Source organism: Simochromis diagramma, unplaced genomic scaffold, assembly GCF_900408965.1.
Source record: "Simochromis diagramma unplaced genomic scaffold, fSimDia1.1 OVJJ01000271.1, whole genome shotgun sequence".
In the NCBI taxonomy this organism is placed as follows: domain Eukaryota; kingdom Metazoa; phylum Chordata; class Actinopteri; order Cichliformes; family Cichlidae; genus Simochromis; species Simochromis diagramma.
The window spans coordinates 1,093,546-1,118,191 of NW_024386909.1; the positions used below are offsets into that span (position 1 = coordinate 1,093,546).

The 24,646-nt window shown below is 40.8% G+C and overlaps 2 protein-coding genes across 8 annotated transcripts in view; both read right to left on the bottom strand.

Moving 5' to 3' along the window:
- abca4a (ATP-binding cassette, sub-family A (ABC1), member 4a) overlaps window positions 1–17,897 on the bottom strand; it is a 31,390-nt gene extending 13,493 nt beyond the window's left edge. For 3 of the 6 annotated variants that reach the window (XR_005696443.1, XR_005696444.1, XM_040036252.1), the window contains exons 1-19: window positions 17,532–17,897; window positions 16,981–17,092; window positions 16,594–16,687; window positions 16,346–16,487; window positions 16,048–16,187; window positions 13,813–13,940; window positions 13,079–13,276; window positions 11,200–11,289; window positions 9,424–9,658; window positions 8,507–8,646; window positions 6,182–6,298; window positions 5,707–5,904; window positions 3,583–3,788; window positions 3,325–3,501; window positions 2,887–3,109; window positions 1,901–2,122; window positions 1,437–1,641; window positions 1,264–1,341; window positions 898–1,110 (exon numbers count right to left, since the gene is read on the bottom strand). Coding sequence is in view for 4 of the 6 variants with exons in the window: in XM_040036252.1 (XP_039892186.1) it covers window positions 898–1,110; window positions 1,264–1,341; window positions 1,437–1,641; window positions 1,901–2,122; window positions 2,887–3,109; window positions 3,325–3,501; window positions 3,583–3,788; window positions 5,707–5,904; window positions 6,182–6,298; window positions 8,507–8,646; window positions 9,424–9,658; window positions 11,200–11,289; window positions 13,079–13,276; window positions 13,813–13,940; window positions 16,048–16,187; window positions 16,346–16,487; window positions 16,594–16,687; window positions 16,981–17,046 (2,872 nt within the window). In the remaining 2 variants the exon portion in view is untranslated. Of the gene's footprint in view, window positions 1–897; window positions 1,111–1,263; window positions 1,342–1,436; window positions 1,642–1,900; window positions 2,123–2,886; window positions 3,110–3,324; window positions 3,502–3,582; window positions 3,789–5,706; window positions 5,905–6,181; window positions 6,299–8,506; window positions 8,647–9,423; window positions 9,659–11,199; window positions 11,290–13,078; window positions 13,277–13,812; window positions 13,941–16,047; window positions 16,188–16,345; window positions 16,488–16,593; window positions 16,688–16,980; window positions 17,093–17,217; window positions 17,344–17,531 lie in introns of those variants that run through there. The other 3 variants (XM_040036249.1, XM_040036247.1, XM_040036248.1) reach the window with 2 other exon arrangements.
- Window positions 17,898–17,955: 58 nt separating this feature from the next.
- arhgap29a (Rho GTPase activating protein 29a) overlaps window positions 17,956–24,646 on the bottom strand; it is a 30,879-nt gene continuing 24,188 nt past the window's right edge. For both annotated transcript variants that reach the window (XM_040036253.1, XM_040036254.1), the window contains 8 exons: window positions 23,372–23,470; window positions 23,075–23,238; window positions 22,138–22,326; window positions 21,192–21,329; window positions 20,679–20,914; window positions 20,242–20,557; window positions 19,942–20,050; window positions 17,956–19,852 (listed from right to left, as the gene is read on the bottom strand). In XM_040036253.1, coding sequence (XP_039892187.1) covers window positions 18,945–19,852; window positions 19,942–20,050; window positions 20,242–20,557; window positions 20,679–20,914; window positions 21,192–21,329; window positions 22,138–22,326; window positions 23,075–23,238; window positions 23,372–23,470 — 2,159 coding nt within the window. In that variant the 3' untranslated portion in view covers window positions 17,956–18,944. The remainder of the gene's footprint in view (window positions 19,853–19,941; window positions 20,051–20,241; window positions 20,558–20,678; window positions 20,915–21,191; window positions 21,330–22,137; window positions 22,327–23,074; window positions 23,239–23,371; window positions 23,471–24,646) is intronic.

Genomic DNA, 24,646 nt, shown 5'->3' on the forward strand with positions numbered 1-24,646 from the left:
TCTGGATATGGAGTTAATAATGCGAGACAAAAGAAAACTACTGAATTCCACAAAACAGAGTGACAGAATATATGTTTTTCAGTAAATTTAAAAAATGTAATATTTCCCAAATGAAAGCAGGAAGGAACATATGAGCTCAGCCAACTGGAATGCCATACAGTGCAAAGGAAACGTTTCCATCACTTATTAACTAAGCATAAACCTGAAGGGTTAGCTGTGTACGTTCACAAATGTCAGCAAGTGCAAACACATACAAGGACACTGAGTTCCCACACAGGTAATGTTGACAGTGATAAATGGAAAATGAGGGGCAAAGTGAATGCAATGAAAGAGAGCCCTAATCCTGCACTGAAATCAGCTGTTTGCCTGGAGAAACATTACATAAGTCCAAGTCATAAAATACATAATTAACTGTACTGGCAAAAATGCACCCTATGGGAGGAAGCTAGTTCACTCACGTATGAAAACACAGACATGTATGTTGATTTATCAAGTTATTATCATGTATCATATCACTGTATACAGTGATAAAAACCATATCAATATGAATAATAGTGACACTAAAGATGGTACTGGATTGATACTAGCATAACAGGATAGGGTTCAGTAGCCTTGTGAATGGTGTTGAATAAATTATGTTTTCTTGGAAGTGAAAAACACACCTGCAATGTAAACAACAAACATACAGCAGATTTTGATCATCCTGATACCCTTTGTAGGTTATAAAGTAAGTTTCATTCAGATTGATTCATGTGTTTAGAGGGAACAGACTTGTATACATATGCTACGATCATTATAGTAAGATGTGTTCTTTAAATTGAGAAAGTAGCAGACAGTTAAATGTAGAAGCGTGTTGTATTTTTATACACTGTGGTAAAGCTGCTCCATCCGTTATACCGTCTTTCTCCTGGTTCTTCTCGGGCTTGTTCTCCTTCCCCAGCCTCTCACGCTGGTCGTGATGCTCACAGGAAGGTGGATCCTCTTTACCCTTGGTTTTCTCTGGGCTATTCTCCTGATCATGGATTCCATCTTCTTCTTTTGTTTGCTCTCGTTGCTCTTTGTTTGCAAGATTATCAAAGCCTTTTTTATCCAACTCCATTCTGGTGTTGCCTTTGGGAAATGAGATTTAAATTAGTTTGTTGCTAGATGACAAAAACAATATATTAGATTTATGACTGTTTCTTATCTGTCTGCAATATCCACTCTCAAACAACTTAACCCTCCCACGAAAAAGCATCCGGAAATGTATAATAGCAAACGTACCTGAAGCTGGAGCCACAGTGTTGAGCCAATAACAGGGCAGAAAGGGAAAGTAAAATGGACGGCCAATTCCATACTGTCCTATGATGAAAATAAATCGTATTAAATAAGTGAACACAATTATTTATAATGAAATAGCTGTAATAAGACCCTTCAATATTCTCCTACACACTAACCAGGGAATACATTGTCCAGGTACCACGCCAGAACCCCATACAGAACTGTGTCCAGGCCCATCATGCAGATGGAAGTGAGGAAGGAGAACTCATCCCCCTCCAGGGGGCTTGTCTGGATGTTATCCCACTGAAGACCAAGACCCTGCTCCTCATACCTTGACAAATACTCTGTCCCAAACCCAAATGCCACTTGAGATAGTAGACTCTGAGAAAGGAATCAGTGCTAAGATTATCTTTGCTTGACAATTAAAGCAAGTCTATCAACCATCTGTAGTCTCATGTGTTATTCCTATTGTCTGTTCCTAAGTCTGCATCAGGGTTAAAAGTAAGGAAACAGAAGTAGCTGTGGTTGGTACACATACTGTGTGTAAGTATTAATGATTCGAATAAGCTGATCCTGTTCTATAACTAAAACTAAACAACAGTCATTATTAGTAAGCATGCTTTCAACTTGAGACACCCACCACCAGGAGCTTCATGTCTTTGGTGATGCGGTCTTGCCAGGCGAAGCAGAAAATGTGCGGAAGGTAAAGGGTGAAGTAGATGATACCACAGCAAGCAGCTGCCAAGTTTGCCTGGTTGAAGAAGACGCTGAGAAGGAAGCACTGCATGATGGTGGCCGTGGTGAAGGTGAGCAGAAACAGGAAGAGGATGACCGGGTTGCTGTAGTTCAACACCCTGCCTCCCTGTAGTTAAGGCAAAAAAGTGCATGGATGATGTTTAGATGCTCAGTGTGCTTGTACACTGGAAGAAAAATGGTCTTTAAAATAAATATTTGATGGCTTGGGTAAGTGAAAGACTCATTTATTTTCCCCCAAACCAAATTTACTGGGTTTTAAGTCGTTATGAAGCTTTTGAAAATTTTGAGAATATAAGATAAGAAGAGCTAATAAATAATCACCACAAAAACAAGAAATACTTGTGAATTTTCACACATAATTTGGAAGTTTTAATATTTATTTTTTGTTTTTTTTACACAATACTCCCACTAGATGTCACAACAGCCCATTTTACAATAATGTGCCTGCCGAGTAACTTGCTGTCTACATGAGAGAACTTGTGGCTTAGAAGTGTTAATTATTCACTGGCACATTACTGCAAAGACACTGACATAATTCCCATGATATCACAGTATTCACAGTTATTTCATTAATGATTTATGGGGTCAGTGAGAAACTATTATCCATTTATTATTTCAAGGTAAAACACTTGTAATGATTCACAGTGTAAGTCATGATTTACTGGTGCGTTATATAACAGATGCACTGACTTAATCACACGTACGGCCTCTGGTAAAATGCCAGATTGCGGTGCAAAACTAAATGGTTAAATTGTAACTTCATGCAAATAAGGAGAGAGGTGTTGGTAATCAGATATTTGCTTGGATGAGTTGAATAAAAGCCCAGACACAAAAGGAGCTCCTAGAAAAAGCTAGGCTCTTTTTTCTCACCATGATGATGGCCGTAAGAAGAGCTGTGCTAGTGCCCATCACAATAAAGCTGTCAATAAACCAGGTGGACCAAATGACACCGTTGGTGACCCCTACGGCCTTAAGGGTCTCCTTCAACCGCAGTTCCTTCTCCAGAACAATGCTCTTTGCAATCATGGACACAGAGTAGACCCAGGCCAGAACCATGAAGATGGGGAAACAGCGATTGAGAGTCAGCATGAAGCTTTAAAGGAAGACAAAGAGGGCAAAAGTGATGAAGGAGAAATGTGCAGTGATTGTTGCATACATCTCACAAGTTGTCAGCTTTCCTGCCAAGACAGATCAGTTTTGGCACATGGACAGATCATTTATTGCTATACCTTGAAAATAAAAGCTATGATCTGCAATGACTGTTAAATGTAATTATTTGCATTCTTTAATTATAATAATTCCACTAACAGATCATCCACGTAACAAGGGTAGGGCATCTGCTGTAGGTAAACACCCAGCGGCCGCTCCTTTCCTGTCTGTGTCTTGATGATGGCATGCTCTATTATGTCCTGCAGGTAAGCGAAGCCACCCCAAACGTAACGGAGGTCATCCATAGGATCAGCTCTGGGGCCTGGATCCCAGTACCTGAGGAATACACGCATATTTAGCTCCTACATGTTTACTGTGCGACACTAAATACAAATTTAAGTAGAATTTCATCCTAACCTGTCTTTGACCTTATTGGTGCGTTCCACTGCATCAATATCCATACGGATCTTGAACTTAACATGAGGCGGGGGATTAGTAGTCCAGGAGTACATATTTACAAAGACGAGGCCTGCCCAGAACTTTCTGTCCTCCAGCATGCCTAACGCCCGATACGTAACGGTATCCTCATCAGGCAGAGCCACAAATTTATCCAGAATCACACACTGGGAGCGAGAGAGGGAACAGAAGAGAAACAGTCATCAACTCAAAAACTCAAAATAAGTTTCCTAACAGGTCGTGCCGTCAATGCTTGAGTTTACCAGAGGAGTCAATGAACATTTATCAAAAATTCGGTTCAGTTCAAATTTATTTATATAGCACCAAATCACAAGAACAGTTGCCTTAAGGCGCTTTACATTGAAAGGTAAAGATACCAACAATCAGACGACACCCTATGAGCAAGCATTTGGCGACAGTGGGAAGGAAAAACTCCCTTTTAACAGGAAGAAACCTCCACCAGAGATTAATAATGATGATTAAATGCAAAATGGTGTATAAACACTTTGTGTTTAATCCTAATCTGTCTTTATGGTCAATAAGGTTTGGAACCTCGACAAGTTAAATCAAATGAACATTTACCAAATGAATAAAAACGTACAGGATAAACTTTTAACTGGTGTAAAAGTCTTCAGTAAACGTTATAAGAAGACAAAAGGGGAAAAAAATGACTGAAAATCATGACTGTCTTTACAAAAATGAAAATTTTAATCTGCAGGTGGTGCTAGAGAAAAGTACATTACCAGAGTCGTCTTGAATTCAATCAGTTTGGAGGACTATGAATATCAAAACTTCATTTGTGGCTGTTCCATAGTGACAGACAAATACTGCCATTACTCAAACCAAACCTAACAGAATAGCTCGAATGTTAAAGACAACAGAGGCTAGTGAGTCACAAAGACATGTGTGTATCTTCACACATGTGCAGTGGCATTGCAGTGGTTGTCTCTTCAATGAAAACCGTGTCTGATACAGCGATTCACTGTAAGTGAATGCAAATAGGGAGAGCCTGGTTTCAAAAGGGATCCCGCCAGAGCAAAAATATTTACCTCTTTGTGTGCAAACACACATATGCATCCACGTATATTCATCTACAGTATGCATTTATAAACCCATTATCCAGAACACGTACTGAAAACTACTCCAAATCCAAAAGGCCTCCCCTTCATTTAATCAAGCATCCAACTAACAACACTGCAGCCCAACTGGGTGGTGAGCTCTGAATGCGTGCCACCAACCTGACTCAGCCAGCCATCAAGCTCACGTTCATTGTTGCCTCTTTATAAAGGATGGTGGACAGAGTGACAGCTGTATCTAATCGGCCTCAATCGTTCCCACTCTCGCTGTCACACAGAAGTGCTGTAAGCTTCAACTTGGACAAAAACACAGAGCACCAACGATCTACCCAACCGATGCCCCCAGGTACCCCAGTGTCACCCCCAAGTGTGATAGGCCTCTCATCCTGCTCAGCCTGTACAGGGAAATGGGTAACTTTGTTTCAAACACATTGGCCCACTCATAGTGGAGGGCACTCACAAGAGATGGTCTGTGATGCTTTTCTTTTCTTTTACCCTCCCTCTCAATCAGCAGTAAACAAAAGAGACTTGACAGCCAGTTTGCTGCTCTGGCTCAGGCCCACCTGGGTGGATTTCCATGTCTTTGGACAGGGGGACAAATTACAGTTCCTAGAGACACTATCTAAATGTTTAGATCATGTCAAGGGTTGCATTGAGCACGTAGCGGTTAGGTAACCAGGGCACTGAAATCAGCGGGTGACAGGACCTGTGAATAATTGGATCATGTCATGAAAAGGCCTGTCACCTTTTCAGGTGAAGTGAAAATTGCACAACAGTCTGCACTCTTACTGTCAAAGTCAGACAGGTGAAAAGGTAAAAAAAAAAAAAACACTCTGAAAAAATTATTCTGACACTTTGGATTCATCTAGAAACGCCAAGCTCCCTTTGACAAGTCAGTATAATTCCACACACTGATGCACACTTCACAAAAACAGAAGACTGGTACTGGAGAGGCGACTGCAGGAAGAAAATGCTAAATCCTCCAAGAAAAAAAGCAACAGCCACTCACATCCCCATACTGGTTCAGCATCCGAATCACCCGGTCTGTAAGGTTGAAGATGTCCCGCCAGTCAAAATCAGGCACGTCATCTGGGCGTTCCTCTGGGGGGCCGCTGTGCAGGAAGTTGAGGATGTGTTTGGAGGAGAAAGGCGCCATCTCCAGACTCCGGTCGATGAAATCCATCACAGAAGGATTACGGATGGTGTCCTGAAATGAAAGGAAGAAGGGTCATCACACTTACTTAACTATTTTTCCCCACTAACAGAAGCAAGAACCAGTAGGAACACGATAATCCTGCCAAGACAAGAACAAAGCATGCAATAATGTTACTGTTATCTAACGTTATTAGACTGATAGGTACTAGATTGTTGAAGACAGGTCACTTTATTAGGACATTAATATTTTGTTAATCTACTCGGTGGTTATCTTTTGATGTTAAATGAGCCTCAATCACTGACACCTTTTCATTCACACAGTACCCTACCCGGATCATCTTGACTTGGACTCCATCTTGGAAGAAAGCCCAGATCTGAGGAGCAACTTCTTCCCAGGCCTTCCCCATAGTCCTCAGCCTCTCCAGCTCCTCAAAGGTAGTGTTAGCCTACGGGAGACATGCAAATGTGCATGTCAGTAGTTGGAAAGCGTTAGCCAAAGCGAGGCAAAGCTATTCAAACTGTTCCCCATATCTTAATGGAAAAACAATCAGTACCATAGGAACAGGTACAAACACAACCACAGTTCAAACAATATACAGAAGAATTCATTAAATCTGCACGTGTGTACACAACATTCAGACATTCAAACACACACTCTGTCACAGATCTCCTAATCTCCCGCTACATACCATTCCCACATTAAACTCCCTGTGAAAACAGGATCAGCAAAGACAACACACACATTCTCACACAAAGAATTCCTGTCGGCCTGTATAGATAACCGGCAACTGTGCAACAAATATTTACCACACGCTTATCGTTAAAACCCTGAATGTGCGTATGGGTACGCTACAGTGCTTTGTGTGGCACACACCCAAGGCTGGCTACTTCAGCATTCAGCCGTGTGCAGTGGGGGATGAAAGCACTCAAGAGTACACCCAATTAAACGCCTTCCCCTTGTGTGTGTCTGATTTTGGGTGACAATGGGGACAATGGAGCTGGGGTGACAATGGAGGCTGTTGGTGACAACTGGCTGAATGCATTCAGCCTGCCCAGTGAATCCCAGTCAGGTTCCCACAAGTGAGTGCTTCCTCAGCCCATGAGGCAGTTTGAAAACAGCAGGCAAAAGGGGAGAACAAGGGAGCTAGGGGGGATTACTTAGTTCCATAATTTTATCAAAGGAAGCAATCAAAGTATCTTTCGAGTAGCTGACGTGCAACTTTGAATATGAATATCTATACAGACACAGCAGCACATATGATGCATCTAATGTAAGAGACACTGTAAAGATAAAAATGGATGTTGATTGTGCCCTCACAGAATAAATACGCCTCTATCTATGCTTTCCAGTAAAAAGAAGGCTCTGAAGTATGTGACTTTGCACTTTAAGATAAATTCTTACAGTGTAACAAATGAAAAATAAGCACGGTAACAGCAGGATACAGTACAGACAAGACCTACGTGGCTTACATAAAACAAGGGCAGTCACATAAAGCGTGACAACATATGTTTAAGCGCATGGTTCTTCGCTTTCTTATGAAACACGCTGATGCATGACAGGAGCTGAGAGCATGACAACAAAGAGCCTATAGAGGCTATGTTTTCAGTCTTGTAAAGTAATGGATTAACCCCTTTCTCATTACATTCCTAGACCAATCAAGTTCGCAATCTGAGAGAAGAGGAAAACAAAGAGGTCATTAAAGGTTGGGAAGGGGGAAACGCACGTTTTTGTGTGTCTCTTTTGTGTCCGATCACACATCCTTAAGGAGACACTTTGTTGCTTACACAACAGTTAAAAAGGCCACGGCGCCATTAGACTGCGCCGTGGTTTCACCATAGCCGATCAGCTTGTGCTCTTGCATTGCGATCAAACCATCCATGACCGCTACCAACCCACCCCCGCCCCTCAAAGGCCTTTGACCAACACGTATCTACATCTAGACACAAAAGGTTGGACATGACTTGATGAAAGCTGATCCCCTTTTGAAGGAAAATGCATTGTTCACTACAGTGGACGCTGCTCCAAAAGACAAACAAAGACATGGAGGTTACTGAGTAAAACAAATCATCTAAAGGGGGTTATCTGTGATACAAGAAATGTTACATTTTTTTCATTTTTCAATTCTTTAGATGTTTTAACTATGTCTCTTTACTTGGTTCAATCCTGTTAACTACCAAGTTATTTCAAGTATTCACTGTTAAAATGTACAAAATGTGCAATAAATCCCTCACGTATTAGTATCAGAGTTGGAATCTACCAGGCATTAAATACATCAAGCTACACTTTAACTTGCTGACTGTATGGCACCTGTGTTATGTGAATCAATACAACATACCTGCTATAGTTGAAATCTCTGAAGCACATGTGGCTGAATTATAATAAAATATCTCAACTGTTGCTGCCAAAGTCCTCCTATCAGCCATCCTATAAAACACCTCCAAGCACTTATTTGGGCAATTATTTTGAACTGCTCAAATAGGTGCATTTATTAGCCAAACATACTTTACTTTGAATAGATATAAAGCTGGATATAAAAACTGCATAAAAACACACAGAATCACCAGTCAGAGCTCATTAAAAACAATTTAAAAGCTGTTTTTATTCATGGTTTGACACCATGAGCTCCACCTGTCATCTCCTAAATGCCGCTTACATTTTGTATGATCTTTCTGACAGCTGGAGAGTCAGGGGCATAGAGGATCCGTCCCATCAGCATGGGCTTCACAGAGTTCCACACAATCCTGGTGGCAGGGTTGGACTCCAGTTCTTTCATCAGGTCATTGCAGAAAGGAGCTGAAGGGAAAGATTATTTGTTATGTAAAAGCTGTTGCAATATAGGTCAAGCTAGGCACTTAAACAGAACCCTATCAAAGATGCCATGGCACAAAGAATTATTTGGAAACCAATTACAGAGTGCATAATTATTTTTATGCTCATCTAAATGTGTTGCATAGGTTGGGCAGGGTGGAGATCAAATTAAAATTTGCTGATAAAGATGAGAGTAGCCAGTTTTTCAGTCACTCAGCCATGCATCAATCCATCCATTGTTTTAGCCCATTATCCAGCTGACAATGGGCAATCCACATGCAGAGACTGTGAAAGTAAAGAAATGCTGCTGCAACTTCCTCCACTTCCAAACTGCATAAAGCAGGAACACGACTGACAGCTGAAAACTCCAGCAACACAGGCTTTAACTTTATAGTTAACTGGATTATGGATAACTGGATTAACTTTATAGTAGGTGATGATCTAACAAAAAAGCCTCTCATCATGGTCAACACATTGCTGGAGTTCTTCCTTCCACAGCATGAAGAGAAAAAAGTATTGGGAGACCATGTGCTAAATCCCCAGAAGATCTGAGCCCAGTTCTCCAAGAAACTTCCATATTTGTATATGGCTTTTAAGAGAATTTGCAAATCAGCAAAGTGGGTTAAAATCACAACTCTTATACAAAACTAGAGGGTTTGCAAACTAAAGGTTACTCCAAAAAAGAACGGTAGCAGTCTCAAGAACAGTACTTTTAGTTTGGTCTGTCATACAAGGTAATACAGGTGTATATGGTGTACTCACTGGTGCTGTTATCATATGTGTAACGGTCCTGTGCCCACCCAGTGCCGATACCCAGGAAGGCTTTGTAGTTATTGTCTTCATACCAGTTAAAGGAGGTGACTCGGGAGAAAGCCCCCTCAGTGTACCCGCATACAAGGCTGGAGGCGGCAGCCATCACTTCCCTGAAAGACAGATTTTTCTGGAAGAGAGGAGTCACGACCTGGATGAGCTCCCTGAAGCTACTCTTCTGGAACAACTGCAGAGAGATAAGAAGAATCATTCAAGCTTCAACAAACAAAAAAAGAAGATGAAAACCTTTTAGATATAATCTAGCAGTTATCTAATGATAAAGATATGTTCAGCAGAAATCTATAAATAGGCTGGTGTAAATGTGTTTTTTACACATCCAGTTTCTGTCATAGCTGTACACAGTATGCACCTGATGGGAAAAAGTATACACCTTCAGGTGTTTTCAGCTCCATTGCCAGAGTGTATACAATCAGGCACTAGCCATGCAGTCTGCCTTTACAAACATTTGTTAAAGCCCTTCTTCCCTCCTAGATATTCCATGATCAGCTGTAAACAGTAAATGGAAGTGCATAAAAGTGGCCAGATGTTCCAAACCTCATCTCACACTACTATCATCACAAAAACTGTGTGCCAGCAGCTTCCTGGCTGAGCAGCTCCTGTAGGTGTAATGTGTACTTTTGTCCATATATTTTATCCTCTTATTACAGGATCAGCACAGCCACTAAAACACTGCATTAAAAATATCCTCGAGATTATGTGTAACCCGGCTGCAGTCTTCTACATCTTCCATATTAACTTGTTAAACGTTTTAGTGTCTGAGATATTAAATTACTTAAAACTGACATGTGCAAAAAAAGATTTTTACAGATCTTAATACATACAATAAATATGAAAATAAATAAAAATAAAAAGAGAAAGGGGGCTCTGTTATATCAAGCTACCCTCTACAGAGGACTAAATATCCTGTATCCTTTACACATGATTAGCATACGTATCAAAATTAGTCAGTTATGATATATCTAAATAACAGCTGGCAGGTGCATGACTCAACAATTATTGGAACTTTTGACAAATATTTAATGTCTAATTTTAAAAAAGAAGAAAGAATGAGTTTATTTTAATGCCTTCCACTTGGATCATACACTCTCTATAGTCCTGAGAGAGACAAGTGTCTCGCCAACAGGATGCCAGACTGTCAGTTTCAATGAATGTCCCATGGAAACATCCACAACAAACAAAACAGTATTTCCACATACAGACATAAATGGTAGTTTGTGAGCACGCCTAATTCTAACTTTAAGTCACACTCGTACAATAAATTTGGCTCTTTGGCAATCACTAAGCTGAAGCCTGCTAAGGTGTGAAAAAATTGTTTTTCCAATGACAGCAATTAAAATAAGTGAAAAATCATGTTCATAGACTTTTTAGTGAGAAAAACACATACACTAACACATTCATTCATCACCAGGGTTTTTTAATCTATGCCGATTGGAGACTTTTACCTGTCCTTGCAGCCTAGGTCTTTTTTGCTATGTTTGGGGGGCGTTTTTCCAGTGAACGGTCCCATAATGATGATACATCTGCTTTTGTCGTTTTTGGGGGGCTAAAATGCCATGTTCTGAATTTAGCCTTCCTTATACGCACTAGATAATATCCCCCTACTGTCTGTTTGCGTAAAAAGCCAGGCCAGAGGAAGCAACTGTTTCCTGACAACTAAAAATAGCAGGCGGTGAACTTTTGAATTGAGCTGCTGGAGCCGGGGCTTACCTCTTTCAGTTTGTCCGAGGCAGAGGAGACAACCCGGACCCAGAAGTGAATGTCGATGCCTTTGGAGTGATTGTCCAGTACAAGAGGAAGCTAATGAGAAATACAAATGAATGAACATTTTCTGCTTTTGCATTCATACAAAAGCTGTAAACTTCCAGTATTGTACTTCTCAAAATGAACACATTTCCCATAAAGCCACTGTCTTATGAGGACATGGTGATATTATGTGATGCAAACAGAATTTTGAAAACCATCTGTAAAACCCTTCTCTTATGTTCATCTGAGTACTACTTTCTATCAAGGATCTTGCTGGTTTGCCGAGAGAGCTTCCAGAAACTTCACAACACAATAGGCTAAAGGTTCAGGAAGCAGAAGAAGGCCAAGACACAGAATCACCAGTGGAAACATCCTTCCGCTTTGACATATGTTCCTATCTCAGTGCACGCGGACACTAAATGGGAGGATGTGTGATTTGAGTGAAATTTGTTTCCAAAGCCGGGCAGTAATATTTTAAGCTATTCCTGTGCCTGAAGTCAAACTACACAACAAACAATGGAGGATAAGGTTAAAAATAATGGTATTAAGAGTGGACAGAGTGGCAAGAACACAGGGATTGAGGCTTAAAAGAATTAGCGGACAGACAGGTTCATACAGTTAAACTCACTTGGCCCAGTCCCATATTCCTGCACCTGGATGAATGTAAGGCAGAGGGTGTCCATTGTTTTCAGCTGCTTTTTTATGGTTTGTGTTTACTCTCACTCTTACTTGCACTGCTTTCTAAAGAAAGCACTGTCTCTAACCTAAGCTAATCAAAGAAAGAGGCTAAGTCTGTCTCGCTGGCCAAAGCTTGCTCCTTTACAAACTGTTTGTATCATTACTGCCTACTTAAAGCATGTTGATAGACACTTCATTTTTATGAGGTAATTACAGCTCATCAAATACATAAGGAAAAATTAAAGCCATCTTTCACCACACAAAGTAGTGTATTTGACATTGTACATTCCTGGGGAACGACGCCTTGTTTGCTTTGCTTTTTGCATTTCCCAGAGAATTTTTGTTTTGCCCCACCCCATGAGTCATAGCTCTAATAAAAATACTAACATCTGTTTATCCTTTGCATCTCCTGACTTTGAACAGGAGGTATGTCAGGAGACAATAGGCGTGTGTCAGCTTGTTGGGTTTTGATCTGGAGGACAAACTATGAATGCAGTGCAATCAGAGTCTAAAACACAAAACGTGCTAAAGCATGATGGGACATACTGAGCTGAAGGTGGATAATCATGCATCATAGTAAACATGACGGTACCTCTTACTGTTTTTCTCCTGTTGTTTTTACAATATACTAGAAACTCGTGGTACAATCTAGTCATGTTACTTGATTACTTCATTTACTTCATATTTTACTCAAGTGTGTTTTTGTTGGTTGCCAACTACATGTATGTAAGAATTAGAAACACAGCAGTTTATGATACTGTTTGATAACCGTTTTTGAAATCATATCCTGGCAAATCCTACACTGCCCTTTGCCAGCTTGACCTCAAGTCGCTTAGCCAGCACATGGCTGACTTACCCAATGAAGATCCAAATGAATTTTTAAACATGGCAAGATCCCAAACTGGATGTATCCAAATACAGCTCTATACGGCCTATTCATGAACCAACCAGATAACTGCCAAATTGTGGTATTAAGTGTATCCATTCAGTGCACAATAGATAGTTTAGTCAAGGGTATAAAGATGTAATTACAGACTGAGTGCTCCCAGTTTAACTGAGCCAGAATGAAATTTAAATTGTGCAACTATTTTCTAAAAGGTAAGCCAGTGATCCTTGGTGATTTCCATGTCAGCTCTCTAAAATCAAGAACAAAACCAACACTCACCAGCCGGAAAAGTTTGAAAAAGTCGACATTGGCGTAGAATTTGTCCTCAATGATCTGTAGTCGCTGTGGAGTGAGGATGCACATGGCGTTGCGAACTGCGTAGAGTCCTCGACGGCTGGGGAAAATGAGGAATCGCTCGAGCAAGTTGAGGCTGCACGCAATGTCTTTTAAATGCAAGTCCGGGACTCCAAAAGCAAACTGGAAAAAAGCAGATTTATGCGGATTCAGATGACATCAGCAAAAACAGAAGCAATCTGATGTGTATGTCACTGCGCCGTGACGTCTTTTGTCTGTTAGCTTTTATTCTATGTCTTGAATTAAACATCTGTATATTGTCGTGATGCATGCTTAATCACCCAGGTAACCAAGTCCTGTTCATCTGGACATCCAAGTGGCATCTTCAGTCTCAGCTGGCTGCAAGTTTCCCCAGCTTTATAAACAGTACATTTGCATGATGACTGAAACTGGTAACTACTGACTAACAATGGGCCGTGGTCAGTTTCATGATGGTTAATTTGCAGTTGTCATGACCACTGATCGCCTGTATATTTCCCTTGTTTTTCTTCCTTTACTGTGTCATATTACCATTTGTGTTCCATACTGTACTCCACCAGAATCCTTGCCTTGGTGGTATGAAGCAATATCAGTGTCTTGACTTCTTAATGGTAAAATGTCACACTGTGTACCCTTGGCTATGTGCGTGTGTTTATGCATGTGTGTGAGCACCCGCGTACCTGTTCAGGCCTGATTTGGGCATTAACTAGATGATACACTACAGACTCGGTCAGAGGAATGTCTCTGAGGAGGAATGACGTCAGAGTCTCGTCATCCTTCAGGATAGTCTCCACTTTTACCCCTCGACCTGTAGACAAACAGAGGCAGTTGGTGTAATGGAAAAATCATAAGAACGGTTTCATGTCTTTAACTGTCTTTAACCTTTCACAGTGAATGACTGTCATGGCTAGATAGATAACTGTTCGCTGTTTGATATGGAACTGGATAAACTGGGCAAGTTGGAAAAAGCTTAGTTTCATAGTAACACATATTGGGCAAGTTGTGACAAATGTGTTTCATTAAATGACACAATTTCCAGTAGCCTGTCTGTGCATGAATGAAGGCTGCATTGCCAGGCAAAGTGCTGTTTTGGCTTTTATCCAGGCTGTGCCCCTGATGAACATGGTTTGAGATAAACACAAATTAAACAAACAAAGCTGAAACGTGTGTGTGTGTGTGTGTGTGTGTGTGTGTGTGTGTGTGTGTGTGTGTGTGTGTGTGTGTGTGTGTGTGTGTGTGTGTGTGTGTGTGTTATTGATGTCATTAAAGAAAAATACTAGCAGTAAATGCTGTATCAAGACAATTCTAAATATGTTTTAGCCAAGAGGTTTAATCTCAAATATTTCCTTATTTTTCCCCTTTTTCTTTTCTCCTCCTCTGTCTCTTTTTTTCCGTTCCTGATCACTTCTGCCACTCCCTGCCTGTGAACTCTGGAATTCCTAAAATACACATATACTAATGTGAATAACAAATACGTAAAATGAAATCAAACATGAAAAAGAGTAATAAGAGAAGCCAATTGAGCAGGGTTGTCAAACATAAGGCATGGGAGCCAGAATCAGCTCGGCAAAGACTCCAATGGCTTTGGAAAAAGTAAATGAGAGGTTAAATCTTGGAGTTTTAGCTATATTTTCATAGATTTTATAGCATTTCCTGTTGATAAAGACCCCCTAACATATCCATTTACATTAAGTAATTAAGTAGCAGATGAAAAACAACTAAATGACAGAAAAGTTATCTGAGCAGTAAAAGACAAAAAAACCAGGATATTTTCTTTCGATTGATAAAAACTTTATTTTTCATAGTTACAGGAGAGTCTAAGGAATAATTCTACAGCAACATTTCCTTGTTGTGTAGAAAGTCTGTACTGTTGAAACTGCACTGATTTTTCTTATATTAAGACATCTTAGAAATTGAATAAATCTTTACACTTACACAAAGGCGAGTTTTACTCATCCAGCCCACTTAACATCAAAATGAGCTGCGCGTGGCTCACAATGTAAAATGCAAAGCAAATATGTTTGGCACAACAGTGCACGTGGATCATGATTCTGCTTGCTAATAATGCCAGATGTGTGAAAAAGAGGTCGGACGATTTTCCTGTTTAATATCCATGAGTCACAGTCATCATTTATATAACTTTATTCTCAACATGATTTGTTTTTCCTTCCCGGGGCTCATGGGAACACGAGTGGAATGTGGATGTGGATCTTTGTTAGCTCTGTTAGTCCATCTATATATTTCTGCATGAAAGTGGCAGCACAGAGAGCAGCCAGACATAATCATTCAAAGCCTGGAATGCACTCAGCTCCATTCCACTCCCATCATAAAGGTTTATTTTGCCAGTAGGGAAGCATGGCATATGTACAGTGCACACGTATATATGAACAGAGCGCGGTCTGCATGCAGGCCCTTGAGATGGGATGAGTGTTTCTGGGAGTGTGATGGGTGGTATATGAATTGCTTTCCCACCAAATAAACAGCGTGCTAGCAGCAAAAGTAAGCAGCTTACTTTGCGAGCCGGTCTTAAACCGTTGTGATGTAATCGTGTTACTCCACGCAGACACCACAGACAGACTGATGGGAAAGAATGTGAGGTGTGATGTAAACTGTTCAACTTTTAAAAGATCAACATCTTATGTGTCACAATACCTCTAAAAAAGGCAAAAGCGTCTGAAGTAAACGACACCCGTGTTGTATGATCTGCAAGAGGCACGACTGATTTGATATTGATTGTATTCATGGAGTATATAAAGATTTCAATAAACTACTGATTATAAACCATTGTTGGGTAATTCAGAAAAAAGCTTTTATTCCACTGCTTTAATGAAAGAACTTTATAAATGAACCTTTCTGACCGTGGATTTACTTCTAAAGGCTTCTGCTGGATGTTGATGAAAGCCCAGAGCACTGACCTGAGACTTTTTCAGGATGAATACGTAGCGTGTCCATGAAGTTGCTCATAGCATTGAGCTCCCTCCATAGGCGACCAAGCTGCAAAAACTCTGGGTCCATAAAAAGAAGCTCTTCAGCATCCAAATAGAACCGAGCCAATCTGAGGAGGAAGGCCATAATATTAACAATTATTATTAAGGCTAAATACCTAGATTCATCTCTTTCACTCGACTTAATAATTTTGCCTGTTCATCTTAGATCAGACACTTAATACGAATCCAAAAGTCTTCCCACTGCCAGCCTACAGTTGATGCTTACATGGAGTTGTTGTAGTTGGACACCAGGCCAGGAGATTCACCACGGGTGGGGTATTGAAAACAAGGGTTGTTGGCATTACAGAAGATTCCTTGGATCCATGGCAGGACCCCAGCGGAGGGCATGGCTTTATTGGGGAAATGACCTGAGGCGGATGAGAACATTTATGAATTGCACTAGATACAGAGGATATTGTTTTTCTGTCTCAGCGGGCTGTGCTAATATTTTCCAGCGAAGAACTGTTTGCTCACATTCATGTTGGCGATAAAGTGGATTTACTTTTCGTAGCCACACCAGCCCCATGAACAGCATAACAGGCCACAAGATCTCCATGAACAAACGTACCTGGTTAAAACAGACAACATCGTTTAAATGGGCAGGTTTTCCAGTTTTAGTTGTGGTTTCTATCAATCTGACAAATTCTCCACTCTTACCAACCCCAGTTTGGGACAAAATCAGTAAAGATGTGTTAGTTTTTAAGTATATTCTGGGCTCGCATAAAAAAAAGACTTACACTGCATAATATGCATTAAAAAAATGAAAGATATATTTAGTAATGTGTGAACTGGTGGGGTCAAAAGCTCTGGAGGCATGGTAGCTTAGCCTTTACTGGGACAACTGGAGTGTGGAGCTTTTACCCTTTGCCTCCTGTGGATGGTCCAGTTCTTCCACAGCAGGAGTCTGACCTGTCTTCCTGCCCCCATGGTGCCTCCTTTTCACCCCCGCAGGGGCTGGCTATAGCCAGTAAATCTGTATTGAACCAGACCATAAAACATCTTACGGGCCAAGTAAGGCTAACTTTTGTCTTACAAAACTACTCATGACTCTAAAATGTAATTTGCATTTGAAAGGCTAAATTTTGTCGATGAACTCACAAGTCGGTCCATTCATCTGGTGAGAACTCCATGTGAAAGCTAACAGTAGCTTAGTAATGAGGCTAATGAGCTCAAGACCTTGACATGGTCAGATTTACAATTATAGACTTGTCAAACGCTCTTTCGCTACAATTTCTGGTTAACGCCAATCCCCCCAAAATAAAATAAAATGAAATCCCACACTGTCTGTGCACCCACACCATACATTTAATCTAGTTTAGTTCCAATCATGATGACATTCTCTATCCATTCACTGTTTCCACATACTTCCACCATAATCCAAAGCACACAGTGCAACTTAAATTGTCACTTACCTCAGAAGAGCACCTGTACTGTAGATTGATCGCCAATAACAACAAAATAACTCTGCATATTCTACAGACTGTTTGCTGTGGTTGCAAACACAGCTTGTTTCCAGACCTCCAGAATAGTTAAGCAGATTGTTTTAATCTCCTTTCTTGGTGCTGGGAGCCTGCTAACACCTCTCTGCCATTTGTAGAGGCCTGCATGACCCAGCCACCTGGCATTAACAGTGCGGTATAATCCTACCACTATTATAATCCCATCACTCTTACATTTTCCTTACATTTTAACAAAAACTTGAATCTCTATTCGCAGATTATCATCCTGCACAAACTGCATGAACTCAGTTTATTGCATTACACAGATTAAATTAATATTCCTGTAAAAAACAAAACAAAACAAAAAAAAAACACGCACAAAAGACCATCACTGTTGTAAGTTGTCAGATATATTTTAATAAGTTACAAAAGGGTGTTTGTTTTATGTACCTGTTTTCTTACACTGAACTTTCAACACTGTGCCAGGCTTGTACATTACCATGAAAAACAGATACCATTTAAATAAATGATGCACTTCCCATTACTTACAAAGAAAGCATAAGATTCAGGTTATTGATAAAACTACTCAAATTGTAAACAAACAAACAAAACAAAACAACCAACAACAAAACCAACACAAAAAAAAACAATGAAAAAAAAGCTTTGGCTATTAAAAAATGTACATATATTAAAATTAGGAAGAATAATGCCATGTCAGAATCCTGTAGCATTTCTAAAAGCTTTTCAGACACATTTAACACCACACAGTACAAAAACGAGTGGATTTATACCCTTTGTAAGTGATGCTTCCTTACATGACCAAACGCAAACACAGACATCCGAGTACATCACGTAACAGATGTTGTTAAATTGCAAAAAAATATTAGCAATGTTTTTAATTACAGACTACTTGTAACAGCTTAAAACACTCTTCAACGGTGCAGGCAGAAGGCTGATGGTGAAAGAGCGTTATCAGGTAAGTGCACCACACATCTCCATAACGTTATGCAGTGTTGTTACGCCTCGAGGGCTTTTTTTGGTATAGAAACATACACACGTGAACCTGTAAGAATTTTACACAAAATATTCAAACAAAAACAAATTGCACAGATCCAAAAATTATAAATATCCTGGCTGTGTGCCAGAGTATACTGAGCAAGTGATTGGTAAATGTATGATTTGTGAATCAAAATTTACAGCATTATAAGTGCATTTTTTTTCTTTTGAGGATCAAAGATATCATAATACTTACAATAAATCTACACAGTGCCAGTCATACATCTGCTCATTTTCTCTACAGAGTCAATGCAGATGTTTCTGCGTGTTCCTCCTAACGTGACACACATTGTGATTCTCGGAGCTCTAACAACAATGTCTTTAAGTGGCTTAAACAAAATGTGCCTCTCTGTGTTCCACCTCTGGAAGACGCCTGGGCCTTAGTCTCTGGTACACTGGTTTTGCCTGGTTTTGGTCCATTTCCTCAGGGCTACAGCTGGGAGACTGAGATATGGCTGTCTGTTCAATCTCTACGTCCTCCTCAAGGGGCTCATCTACAGACACCTCTATCTCAATGCCTATTTCCCCCTCCTCATCCTCCTCCTCATCCTCCTCTTCATCTTCTTCCTCAGCACTGTTAGCTTGTGCACAATTCTGCAGGACTTTAGCTTTGCTTCCCGATGGGGGCTTGTAGAAGGTTCCTGGGGGGGGCTGAAGAGTTCTGGGGGCTCTGAAAGTTGTTGCAATGGGGCTATACTTTGTGACATTATCTTCCCTTTTTATAGTCCTGTTGGGTCGCACTGCGACTGTGTAAGTAGTTCCAAGGGAGAAGGTTGATGGCACAGAGGTTGACAAGCTGTTTGCTTCCACTGCTGCACTCTCTGTGGATGAGCTGGCCTCAATTTTGACAGTTCTTGAGGCAACTTCATGTTTGTATTGTTTATCCCAAGTTCTGCGTAATGTCTGGGTGTCGATAAAGGTACTCCGGAAATGTGTGGCCGCTCTTGTTTTTGTATTCTCAGTCTCGTCCACTTCTTCGATGGACTGGTCGCAACCGCTTCCCTTCCTGTCATCTTGGTCAGTGGCGTTCCGGGAGTTATTCTCGTCTATTTGGCTTCGGTTAAGTATCCGTTCGGCCGGCATGCTAAACGGCCGTGACGGTAGCTTGCTGCGAGGGTGTCGAAGCTGAACCCTGGTGACTGTGATGTGATGAGAACGACACAGGCCTCTCTCCCCAGATTTTGCGACTTCAGGGACACTTGACGACAAACTGAGGGTCTCTGAATCAGTTTCATCAGCTTTAAAAAGAGGACAAATAAAACTTTTACGATAAAATAACAACATGATTGTTATTTTAATAATTATCTATTACTGTGACAATACTGACCTGGTTCAAAATCGCTTCCATCAAGGCTTTGCATCCTCTCCTGAACCTCAGTCAATAAGTGTGAAGAAGGAATTATAGACGAATGCCTTTTAAACACCTTTAAGCTCGACTGCAAGGCAAAGACAGACAGTCAGAACAGAAAACAACCCACCACTCTACCACATGCTAAACAAGAAGAGTACTGTGTATAGTTTTTATACTTTATCACGCTATATAGATAACAGAATAGCTCTTTACTATCATTGTACATTTACAACATCCTGTGTCATTCATGTATCGTAGTGTTGGCAAACCAGTTACCTCTTTAATGTCTCCCAGTGACTTGGAGTGCCTGATCAGCTGCTGCTCTTTGTCCTGTTGCATAAGGCGAGTGTTAGCGCGGGTCTGGGCATCAACCTCTGTGGGCGAGGTGCCACTTACAGGACTCAGAGGCGTGTCAAAGACCATCTGGTAATGTCTGATCAGGAGCTCCACAATGAGCGCCTGATAAGGGTAATCCACCAGAGAAGAAAGGGAAACTTCAGCATCGGCCTGCCTTGGCTTGATCAGCGTCGGGCCAAAGATGATACCCAGATTGCTGGCGGTCATCTTGTTCTCCTCTGATTGCTCCGTCACCCTGGAAGGAGAATGAAACAGATAAGAAATGATCATTCCTACTATTATTTAAAAAAAAAGGAGCAACACATCCATATGTTGTATGTAATGGGATGCCCAGAAATCCATTCAGCCCTCCCTACCGGTGAAGATGCTCTATGAGGAACTGCAGCGTCTTGTAATTAGCTGGTGGCAGCTGTCTTAGCAGATCCTTGATCTTGAACAGGACTCGATTGAGCTCGACGCTAACCTGCGCAGGGGTCGCAGTGGTGGGATTAACTCTCTGTGCTTCCAGTTCCTCCACAATGATACTCTGGCTCTCCTTGGCCAAACCAATAAAGTCGTTATAATAGCGGAAGAGGATGAGTGGCTCTGGAAGCTGGAAAGTACGGAGGAAGAATTAGATAAACAAATGAAACAGAGATGATAATAAACAGCAGCAACCAAAATATGGACATAAATACACAAGTGGTACAGAATTAGAAAAGAGATAAGCACCCTGGTGATAAGCGGCAGGAATTATGCGCCAAAAATAAACAGACAAATGCACATTTTTAGTATTAATGCAGTTTGTCATCCAAAGCCTACTTTAGCCATCTCCTTCACAGGATGAAAGCTGAAATACCTCATTATGCTAATGACCAAAAGCAACCCACCTGTCTCAGGTACAGTTTGAGTACATTGCTAATGTCGTGGGGAGAAAGATCGGAAAGCTCCACCAGATCCTTGCCGTTCTCAAAGGCCTGGCACAGCTTCTCTACTCGAGACTTTGCACCATTCACACGGTAGATCCCCTTCAGAGCACACAAAATGCAATCAGCGCATGAAAATTACACACACAAGTTTTTGGAATCAATATGAAGAAACTGGGCAAACATATGAGCAGAATACTAACAAGATCAGCCAAAGAAAAAAAATGGGAGAACACTTCATTCTTATTTAAAAAGGGTTTTGGTCTTGTTTGATAAAACGTAACGGAAACAGAAACCAATAATTATGAAATAATTTAAAAAGCATAACAAATATCGAAGGTGAAGTGGAGGACTCGTTTTTCTCATTTCACTTTCACTCTGTAAAAGACTGCATGAACAAATAGCTTTGAAGGAAGTCTCAAATAATTTAATCACATACAGTGTGTTAGCAGTGCCAATAAAGATCCAGAGAAGCCAGAGAAATCTTTGTACACACAGGACAAGGCTGAAAACCAACACAGAGTGCCCATGACCTTTGGGCATTCAGGCTGCACAGCATTAAGAACAACTGATGGAAATCACTATGAAAAACCAAAAGCTTTCATCACTAAATCCACAAAAACTATTTTTTTGCCAACATAGTTTTAGAAAAACATATTTTTGCATATGTCGCTAATACACTCATTTTTTACATATTAGATAAATTCCCTCAACACATTGTGATTAGTCCTGACAGCAATGACAGCCTTTCACAGCGCAGCCACTTTTATGGTCACAGTATTGGATGCTTTATAAGTGAACTTTAATGCCAGTGCCAGCAGATCTATGCTACAGTTTTGGGTTTTTGTTTCATGAAAATTAATGATCAATTTATTTGTAACCAAACCACTAAAACACCTATTATAAGTACCTTGATGCTGAGGGCTCTATTCTCAATTTCCGACGTGCACTTCCGTATGATGAATGGGATGCCATCCTGGCTGTTCTTAGCCGACTGTGTGAAGTCAATGCCAAATAGGTGAAGCCTTCCCTGGAGCTTCTTGTGGCCACACTGGATAGCCAGGGTTTCCAGACACTTTTTATGGCACGCCAAGGAGCACTGCAAACACAGTGACACATACCTCAGTTATAACAGGGACAGAGTAAAACATTTCTAAGAAAATCCAGAACAGTTTTAACTGTATGTCAACAAAAACAGTGGAAAAACTGACGAAAAAACACGTCCTCACAACGTAGCTATTTTTGTTAATTTGCCCAAAAACCAAGTCCAAGAAGCAAACGAGGAAAGCTTCACATCTAGTGACCCTCTGAACCACTCACACTGAATCATTCCAAGACTCTGCAGTGAGCTGCATTCCTATGTCAGTTTCTTCTCAATATGTCTATTGCGTTGCATAACCTCTTTTAAAAGAGTTTCTCCAACCAAGAGCCGCTCTTATTGTCTTCTTCAGTGTATCTAATACATATGGACAGAAACTTGATCTAAAATCAACAGTGGACAGAGGGTGCACAGGGACGATGGAAAGGACTCCTCAGAAGACGAACAAAAGGTCCTCAGTTTCTAGCGCCCATTCCCCCAACTGAGACCAGTTAGTGAATTTGGTCACAGAGGAGAGCTTGCGGCCAGTTTCAACTTTTCCCTTTATTTCCTCATCCAAACATGCTGATGAGGGGAGAGGTGGCTTTTCTCTTTTGTTTCTGCTTGATTTTTTTGCTGGCCACGAGTGATAAAGAAGCTGTTGTGAGCCTCTGGCAATCTTTATCGTGAATTTGTAATACTCTGAATGCTGTGGGCCGCAAACAGAAAGGAATAATACAAATAATAAAAGAAAGGAATCCAAGGTTACCTCCTCACACTCCGCTCCATGAAACACCACCAGGCTGTCACACTCACGACACTTGGAAGGTGCTCGAAGCTTTCTCAGCTTGTGGGTTTGGGCCGCCTTAGACATCTGAGTGTTTCTAAAGGGTCCTGGAGAGCTCGCCGTTTCGATTACCATTTCATTTAAACCTTCAGTGGCAAAGGAGCATTGTTACAAATGTAAATATGTGGCCTATAAGTGTAAGGAACATATAAGAGTACCTTAAAAAAAAAAAAAGGAAAAAATAAACACAAAACCCTTATACGAATACAACTGACTTACCATTATCAGACGGCGAGGGAGGCTCTCTCTCATCCAAGTCATCAGCAGACGACATGGTACCAGTGGAGGGGGTTCTGGGTAATCTCCTCTTGAAGTCTCCTGAACAATAAGGTAGGACACACCAAAAAGTCCACATCTTTACAGTCACGTCAGGACACTGTTTTCCCCCCCTGTCTCCTATGCTCTACATCTCAGCGGTAAAACTGAGAAGCAATACGGCGATTTGACGAATTTAAAGTAGCGAATGAAAAGGCGGGCTTAACATATTGTTGGTAACTGAAACAAGCATGTTATTGTTGGTGGTGAATTAACACCTGGATTGGCTGATGAGTTGAATACTGATCAGAGCCTTTTCAGAATGTTTTTGATCTTCTGATGAGCTCAATAACAGGTTAATCAGAGATAAGTGCTGCCATTGTTCACACTCTGGGGGCTGGGAGAGCTTTGTGGCAGACTCCAATACACAATTTAACACCGTGCACCAACTTTCTCCAGTCAAGACCTGCCCATAACAACTAGCCATGTCTTACACACAGGTTTGGTAAAATCAATTTAACAGGAAATTGTTTGATGTTCTCCAAGGTTACTACAAACCTGGTGGTATTACCTAAATTTGTCACTGTAACATATAAAATGGACATAGTGCTATTTAAAGTTTTCAATGTAAAGTCCATGACAGGAACACATAAAATAACAATTATAGCTACGTTCTTCTTTGCAAATGGCTTTTTGCATTCTGATTATAGTCGAACCAAAAGCTCAGAGCACTGCATTTTAAGAAAGTGCGTGCAAATGGGCAAAACAAACCAACACGGGAAAACATCTTAGCAAAAAAAGAACAAAAAAGTAGGTCCAGTGCAAAAGTATGGAAAACAAAAGAACAGAAGGGTGGTGCATATACAGAAAAACACCATTACAAAAAAAAGCCCCTGCAAAAAAAAACCAAACAAAAAACAAGAACTACAACAACAAACTACAGGACACTGTAGCGCAAAACACACATGTTGTTGCACAGCAATCAGGGAGCACAGGGAAACCGTTGCAACATTCTTATGTGTGTGCGTACGTTGCAGAGTGCAACAAAGAGGCATGACTGCCTCTTTACTCTGTGATTACACACCAACAAACCTGGGTGAACATCAAGTTCACTAGGGAAAAAATAAGATGTGTGCTGCCCTGAGGTGCTCTCAAGACAGTCAGTCCAGAAAAATGTGCCATCTCTGGCTATGGGTGGTGCTTTTAACCATGATGAAAGACTGACACAAATGAGTTTGA